The following is an 8,293-nucleotide window of genomic DNA, read 5'->3' as shown; positions in this document are numbered from 1 at the left end:
CCTTCGGTACAGAACACTGGGTTGCATGAACCCAAGAGGTCCCTTCTAGCTTGTGTCCCTACCTTTACTCCCCCTCTAACCTCAGCTCATGATGTGAGGGTCCAGCTCTCTGCTGCTCAGAGCTAGACACAGGAATGGGTGAACTGGGTGGCTGCCTGGGACCCAGACAGAAAGGGGGCCTGAAACAGGTAATTTTTTTCCATTTCTGATTATTATTATCATTATCTCTGGTGAAGGGGTGCCTGATACTAAAAGTTCACCCAGGGCCACCAGGAATCTAGGTACAGTACTGCTGCTGCTACAGCTCAGCACAATGCCACAGATTACACCAGCTGAGCATTTGTCCCAAAGCTTGCCTTGTTCTCTGTGAGCTTATTTATGAGTTAGGTCCAAGAGCATCAAGTCATCTAGACAAGCACAAGCCTATATTCTGAGAGTAGAACCTTGGACATCCCCCAGGCTACACTCCAGAGCCATGCGTCCTGTGAGTCTTCCCATGAGTCTGGGGTCAATGAGAGGCTATCACCACCTGTGACGGTGTAGAGAGCCATCCAGAAAGGTCAAATAAAGGGACAGGTTACTTTCCATACTGTATCTCACCAACCCCTTCCTAACAGTGCAATACCTCCCCTCCTGTAACTCTTTCTGGCCTGCTGTCGTGTAGGGTCTGTATCATCATAGACTCTCACTTGCTTAATTTTTGCAGCTCTAATAACCCAGAGGCATCTATTTTAAGGCAATTTTGATGAAGCGCTTTCTGTACCTGATATGGTGTTTATTTCACAACCAGTCTCAGCCAGCTCAGTCTACCTTCCTGTCACCCCCAACTCCCTTGTCCTGCTGGTGTACTGAAACTGACCTTGAGGACTCTTTTCTTCACAAGGACTATTTCAGTATTTCCTGAGATCTGCAGCTTCGCTTTTCTACAGCGATGACACAACTGCACCATGACGCAAGCTCCAGGTTATTCTAGAAACCCCACAGTTTCCCATGAAATCATTCTGCCATCATTACCCAGGACCCTTATAAAGAGTGGGCTGTCTAGGGGGGTCAGCATCAGATCAAGCAGGGTTTGGTTTCCAGTGGTCCTGCTTTTGTCTTGCTCCTGCAGCTCACCATCAACATGAAGGTCTCTGTGGCTGCTCTTGCTCTTTTCCTTATTTTTGCCTTCTCCTCCCAGGCATCTAGTGCTCCAGGTGAGTCCAGCTTCTACCCCTTTTTTGAAAGGGCAAATTTTTTCTCCTTCTGAAAGCTGCTAACTCAGAAACAGGTTCAAGAAAGGTAACCTTTGGAGAATTAAAGGTAGCTGAGCTGTCGTCTGCCCTGCCTCTTTGAAAGAGGCTGAGAACACCTGAAAGGATTTTGTTCTCTGAATTCCTTTTTCTTGCTGGTTTTTTTGGTCTTGTTTTGGTTTTTTTTTGCTTTAGGCATGTCAGGATTTCCCCTCCTTTTGCTAGAGGAGTTCAGTCCAGAGGTGCCAGTTGGGTGCTTTTTCATTTTAAATAAAGGGGCCCAGGGTACGAAATTTTTAATAAAGGCATCCTTTGTCTCTAGGGTTTCTCAGGGTTTGGAATTAAGTAGAGGTTGATAAAAAATAAACTCTTTTTGAACACACTGACTTTAAACCCCTTCCCTTCACACTTGCTTGCATTTCAATGCCTGAAGTCTGGCAATGCCCCTTGTCTTATGGCATCTTACACCTAATAATATCACAGCCCAATCCTGTGTGTTGAGTGGAAAAGATTCTTGATAGGCATGGGGAGAAGAGGCTCCCAGAAAGTTGTGCTCTGTAGTATGGGGCAGAGGATGACAGGGCAAGCTATGTTACTGTCCAGGCTGGGCCCCCAGCAGAGAGGGAGATTCATGCATGTCCTTGTGTGGTCTTTTGCAGTTGCACTTGACATGATGACTGTGTGCTGCTCAGGCTATGCCACCCGGCCAGTCCCCCGTAGCCATGTGAAGGAGTATTTCTACACCAGCAGTATGTGTACTCATCCTGCTGTCATGTAAGTACCATCTCCTCCCCTGGGCACAGTGGAAGGCCAAGGCCCAGGGCACAGCCAGCCATTTGTTTCTGCCCCTGATTCTCCTAAGCATCCTCTAGAACAGGGGTTTGGCTCCATGGGTAGATCATATTGCTGTAACTGGAAGGGGTATTCAAACCACTAGAGCTGTCCTGGTATAACTCCTCCCCCCAACCACTGAAAGTCCTTTTATTCCAGTATGAGAGCAATTTTGAATATATTACTTGATCAAGTGTTTAAAGTAAATCAAGAAAGCCCTTTGTGATCTTGAAAGGTGAGCGGTCAATCAAGTGCTTCAGACTGGGATAACCCAACATCTACGATGGTACTAGTAGGTTTGTGTAAAAATTTTCACTATGACAGCCCTTAGCCAGTGTGTTAAGTGGCAGGTTTAGAACACTTCTTGGCACAAAGCCAGTGGTGTTCAACAGATATCTGTCCTAACAGATACAAAGTGGGTGCATCTACACACGTACATTTAATGTGCATTAAAGAGTCACTAAAAAACCATGCTATTTAGCTGATGTTCATTAAGTGTCACTTAAAAACCATGCTCTTTGATTAATGAGCATTAAGATAGGCTAATCCACATTTTCCTAGTACCTCATAATGGAGGGTGTCTATACATGAGCTGGGAGGCTGCTCTGATGCGTTGTAAGTACAGTGCATCAGGGTAGACTCGATTAATTGAGTCTGCTGGAGCATAGTAATAATGTGCTTCAGCCAGCTTCTGTGTCTTGTGTGTCAGGATCCCCACACTTCTAAATGGAAGTGGAGGGGTGCTTTAACTAAAGCTCATTCAATGAGCTTTAGATAAAGCTCCGCTGCTGCCATTTTGAAGTGTGGGGATGCTGATACATGAGATGCTCTGGATGCTTTAATTGGAGTGGCTCTCAGAGCCACTTTAATTAAAGTGCCCTTTCCCCTCCCAGAGCACATGTAAAAATTCCTGCAGGTACTAGATTTTGTGCACATTAACTAAAGTGCATTAACACACATGTAGATGTGCACACTGTGTCTCATTCCCATAATATCTAGGACCAAATAGTCCAGGCCAAGAAACCTCTGAACATTGACCTGTCTATCTGAATAATCCTTTGAGCTTTTCTTATCTCTCTGTGGTTTGAGGCCTCAGTTCTCTTCCGGTGCTTTGGATATGGGATTCATGGATGGGGAGTCTGGCCTAGGGATGTTCTCACTTCACAGGCCTTACCCCCGATCTTCTCTTTTCACAGATTTGTCACCAGGAAGGATCGCCACATCTGTGCCAACCCTAAGGATGAATGGGTCCGTAAATATGTGAACTTCTTAGAAATCCAGTGAGAAGGCCAAGAGTGGATGGAGGCTTCAAGGGCAAGGTGCCCCTTTAAGGCACTTCAAGCTGTTTCTGCACATACAGTTTTAGAACTGTCTCTGTTGTAAATGATGTAATTTTCTGATTTAACCAGGGCCCTGCCCACTTGTAGTGGGTAAAGATCCTGTGAACCTTAGAGATAGTGGCTTCAAGGATGGTCAGCAGGCATGAATTATGCCTAGGGCTGGAGCACTGAACTGAAGCTCAGGAGAGCTGGGTTCTGTTCCTAGCTCTGCTACTAGCCACTGGCTGACCTTGGGCAAGTCAGTTCCCTTCCCTGCACCTCAGGTTCCCTGTCTCTAAAGTGGGAATAATGGTGCATATATTCTATTTTGAGATCTAGTCGTGAAAATGCTGATGTGCTTTATCCAGAGGTGGCTGCATTCCAGGGTGTAGGGAGGTGACCTCTGGCTTGTGCTTGTTGTGCCTGTTGGCTGTAGGTCTCTACCTGCCAATTTCCTCAAGCACTTTGTGCTCTTTGTGGTGAATGAAGCTGTGCCTGAATAAGCTGTCAATCCGTGAAGGGTATTTTATGCTGTGCTATTTATCATAGGCTTGCTGTGGATCAGCAGGCCTTGGCTACAATTTGGATAAAATGGTCTGTTGCTGGTTTCAAGGAATAAAGATTCTTGCCTGTCTGTTTTGTACCTGTCTCTGTCTCTACCTGAGCTTTGATAGAGTCTGGGCTTTTCGCAGCTACTCATGCCCATTCTCTCAGTTGCAGATATGAAGGCCAAAAAAGTAGACCTACCCAGCCTCCTGATTGCACAGGGGCTGCTAATTGAGGCCAGTGGGGAGACTTGGGAAAACTGGAAACATATTTGGAAGGAAGGGGGCAGACTGTCTTGACGGGGAGTTGCTAACGTGGGCTGGAGAGCCAAGCACACAGCAGTGGACTGAATCCTTGTGGGGTAGGAGGATTGATCTGGGGTGGGAAGGGCAAGATGAAGTGGGGATGATGGAGGGAACTGTTGTGTGGAAAGCTGATGAAGGGGAAAACTGAGGGGCAATTAGAGCCAGGAGGAAAGGCCTTGTCTATGGAAGGCCTTGGAGCTGTGGGGAGGTGCAGTAGGTCAGGGGTTTTTGTACCTCTGGGGGTACTTGGGAAAGCCCTAGGGGGTATGCAGAGGTGGGCGGGGATGGAGAACCACCATCCACCACCCCGCATCGTCGCTTCCCAGGAGCAGGGCTAGGGCAGGACTAGGGCAGCAGCCCTAGTGGACTGCACAGGCACTGCCTGGCCTGTCAAATATGGTGCGGGTGGGGAGCTTGCACCAACCTGCCATCCACCAACCCGCACCACCCCTCTGCATTCGGTTGTGCGCCCCTCCCCCCATCTCTGTGTCCAGCCAACGCGGGTACACATATTTAAAAAGGTTGAAACCCCCCGAGGTAGGTGATGGTCACAGCAGACAAGGCTGCCACCTTTGTGGGGGGCACAAAAGAAGCCTTTACTATAGAGGTAGCTGATTGTGCTCCTGTAATTGGCACAACACTGCCCAGGGCACTTCCTCAAAAGCATAGCAGCACAGCTCTGCAGCTGCAGCAGCTGCACAGTGCCCACAGTGTTTGAGTGACTAGTAAAAGGGGATGTCTTTCTAGGTTTTCAGGGAAGCACTGAGCTGAACTTGGCATATGATGAAATAAATCAATGTGTGTGCATGTGTGTATGTGTGTATATGCAAGTGCATGTGTAAAGATGGGGGAACTCCTCCTAGTGGCCATCCCTCACCAGATTGCCATGCCTGGGGCAATGACTAAAGCTCAAGGGATATAGTGAATTGTGAGTTTGGTGTGGATGCCCCAAGTGTCTGTCCTTGCTGGTGACCTATACTGGAAAGATTGATCAATATGGGATAAAATAATTCCTTTCATACCTGGTTAAGTGGAAAGTCACTCTTCACTGCCAGCAGCCTTTCTCCTCTCTATCACTAGAGGAGTGACCCCAACACATGAGCTCATGCCACCTCTCTGGCCCCCTAAATATGGGAATAACACCTGCAGGTTCTTGGCAACTTATCATTTATGCTGCCCTGGAAATATGAGGGCTGTGAAAGCTTCTCTCATTTCCCTTCATAGCACGATTGTGTCACACACACTTCCCAGTAACATGCAGTTGTTTCCTACTGGCTGTGTCTTGAAGCAGGGAAAGATTAATACTTTGTGGTACCTGATTTAGTCTATGGTTTTCAGCTTGTATCCTATATGTGATTTGTGAGCAGAGGGTGGCCACTTTAAAACCAAATTAATTAATTGTTCTGAAAGTTCTGGCTAGTAGTGGACAAGAATCACAGGCAGGGATTGTTCAGCATACATCTACCTGTGCCAGAGGATGGCTTGGTACTTTGGATGGTCTCCTGGGACTGAGGTTGGATTCCCTGTTCTGCCACAGACTCCCTGCATGACCTTTCTCAAGTCATTTTGTCTCCTGTGGTCTCAATTCCCCAGCTGTTAAATAGAGATGACCCACCTGAGCACAGAATTGTGAGATAAATGGAAGGAGATGATGATGGGGAGTGCAGAGGTGCCAATCAGAGAATGGCCAGAGGCAAAGTGAGCGTCTTTGATGGTTTTAGAAGATTTACCACTGTTTTCACAGGGCACTTGTACACATGATGGAGTTTTAGTCCTTAGGGTTGCTCCCTATTCTATGCCCCCTAAATTGAAATGGTGGGGTACTTGTCCATGTTATACTTTTCCTGTTTCCACGTTACTTTTGCTGTGTCTGTGTGACATTAAGCTATCTAAATTGCGTCTGCAGATCCATGTTGTCAGCTGATTTTATTGTTTTAGGGGTTTTGTGGTAATTTAAAACACATCCAACATGTTTTATTTTTAGTTCCTGAATTTCTTCCATGAGAGTTTTTTTTTATCACCCGAAAACATGATTTTCCCTGCTTTGCAAAAATTTCACCACCAGGTGCTGCTTGTGTTCACTCGTAAATTCATGGAAACCCATCAAATTTCTCTTGCAATGATTCAACTGGACACTAGATGCTAATCTTGCAAATGTTTACTGGTTATTTTACCAGTTATTTCAGATTAATGACAAATAAAATTTCCACGAAAAAAAGTTCCACCTTTTTGCACACACTTCACTTCTGGCTGTCTTTTTCCCCTCTGTTGCTCCCCCTCCCACTACTCCCATTGCCACTAATCAGAACAGGCCAGCCTCAGCCTCAGCCTCAGCCTCAGCCTCAGCCTCAGCCTCTGCCATTCCAGCTGGCCCTGCAACTTTTTATCGTGCTCCTGCCAAGAATTGTGAGGTCTCCCACCCCCATTTCCTGCCCTGCTGCTTCACCAAGATGGCTGACAGTGCTGCTACCCACCCCCCAGACTCCTCCAGTGCCCCCTGTGCCACTGGGACATCCTCAGCCATGGCCTGAGGTGGCATGTCACCGGGGGGGGGGGCAGGTAGGGTGGGGTCAGGCTCCCTGGCTACATTCTCCCTGGCATGGCAGAGTCGGGCACCAAAGGGGCTGGGGCTCCTTGGGAAGTTCCCTTCTGCCTCTTGTTCTTGGCTTTCTTAGCAGTAGGGGTAGGTGGCTCCTCCCCCAAAGGGGGTGGGCCAGGCTGCTTGGGGCTTGCCACCTCTGGGCCCACCACCTCAACTGAGGCAGGGGTGGAGGGAGGCAGAGAGGGGGTCTTGTTTTTCCACCCGATGGGGCCCCAGCACCCAAGATGCTAGCCACCGTGGGGGGAACTGGGATGGGGAGGACTGGAAGGATGTCCCAGCCCCTCCACCAAATGAAGCCCCCACACTGGGGGGGGCAGCCCCATCAGGTGGGTGGAGGGAGGTTGAGAGGAGGCCATGGTCACCACACCCGGTGGGGCATCAGCACCTGAGGCACCAGCCGCCCCAGAGGGGACCGGGGCAGGAGGGGGCTGGGTGGAGTCCCCAACCCCTCCACTGGGTGGGGTGTCAGCTCCAACAGGCAGGAGGAGCCTGGGAGGATGTTGGAGGCCCCCCCCAGGGGGTGCATGCTCACGCCAGAGATATTGATCCCCCCAGATGGAGCAGGAGTGGAAGGGGGCTGGGAGGAGCCCCCAGCCACACCCTTTGATGAGGCTCCCACGTCAGAGGTGGATGTGCCATCTCCCTGCACGGATGTAGCAGCCGGTGTCCCGGCTGACTGCCCCAGCAGACACTGTGCAGCCAGGTGGAAGCTGCTGCCGCAGTGGCAGCATGCAGTCCTGTCCTGGGAGAAGTAGATCGTATACTGCCTCTCATCCACCACAAAGGCCATGGAGAGAGGCAGGGGCTGGGGCTCTGCCCTGAGGAGTATGAACACCTGCCTCTGGAAGGACAGGACATGCATGAGCCTGGGGTTCCTGCTCCCCATAGTCAACCTGTGCCAGGGGCTAGTGAGGATGCCATAGAGCTCGAGCGCTTTGGTGAGGTCCCAGTCTGGCAGGTGTGGGGGGACATTGGGGGCCACCACCTGCACTACCAGGGTCTCCAGGGGCGTGGCCAAGAAGTGGATGCCTGAGACTGCCAGTCCCCCCGTACACACCTCCCTCACCAGGCCGAGGGAGCTCAGGTGGATGACAGGCACTGAGTTCACGCAGGAGGTGTACCGGATGTTCCAGCGTTCTGCCAGAGCCTCCACCCTGACATGGAGAGTGGCATGCGCCCGCAGGCCATGGCTGAGGGGCAGGTCTGCAGAGACATCCCCGTGCCAAGTGCCCTGGCTGCTGGCAGCCATCCTGGGGAGGAGAGGGTTAACTCTCCCACGGGGCTCCTGCAAGCGGGGGGAACCCTGGACTGAAGTTGGGGACTGGGAGGAGGCTAAAACAGCCCCAAAATCATCCCCGGGGGGGGGCAGAACAGCCCTGCAGGGGCTGAAGGCAAGCCCTAAGCAGAAGGAGGTGGTAGAGACCAGGGTAAGGGGCTCTGGAGGAGGGAGGCAGCAGG

General features: G+C 50.2%; 1 protein-coding gene across 1 annotated transcript; it reads left to right on the top strand.

Moving 5' to 3' along the window:
* The first annotated feature begins 1,048 nt into the window (after positions 1-1,048).
* LOC109289186 (C-C motif chemokine 5-like) lies at positions 1,049-3,725 on the top strand. The gene is made up of 3 exons (XM_019505187.1): positions 1,049-1,196; positions 1,892-2,006; positions 3,260-3,725. Exons 1-3 carry the CDS (start codon positions 1,124-1,126, stop codon positions 3,345-3,347), a joined length of 276 nt encoding a protein of 91 aa, XP_019360732.1. The 5' UTR covers positions 1,049-1,123; the 3' UTR covers positions 3,348-3,725.
* The last annotated feature ends 4,568 nt before the right edge of the window (positions 3,726-8,293 follow it).

The sequence above is a fragment of the Gavialis gangeticus genome, unplaced genomic scaffold (assembly GCF_001723915.1).
Source record: "Gavialis gangeticus isolate Ggan-Ray unplaced genomic scaffold, GavGan_comp1, whole genome shotgun sequence".
Lineage (NCBI taxonomy): Eukaryota > Metazoa > Chordata > Crocodylia > Gavialidae > Gavialis > Gavialis gangeticus.
The sequence above is the reverse complement of the archived record's forward strand: the minus strand, read 5'-3'. Positions and strand labels throughout refer to the sequence as shown.

What these genes read in the sequence shown, in the direction of transcription:
- LOC109289186 (XM_019505187.1), top strand. Translation starts at nt 1,124, where the DNA reads ATGAAGGTCTCTGTGGCTGCTCTTGCTCTTTTCCTTATTTTTGCCTTC. An exon ending in CCAGGCATCTAGTGCTCCAG is followed by an intron (nt 1,197 to 1,891) that starts GTGAGTCCAGCT and finishes GGTCTTTTGCAG; the next exon opens with TTGCACTTGACATGATGACT. An exon ending in TGTACTCATCCTGCTGTCAT is followed by an intron (nt 2,007 to 3,259) that starts GTAAGTACCATC and finishes CTCTTTTCACAG; the next exon opens with ATTTGTCACCAGGAAGGATC.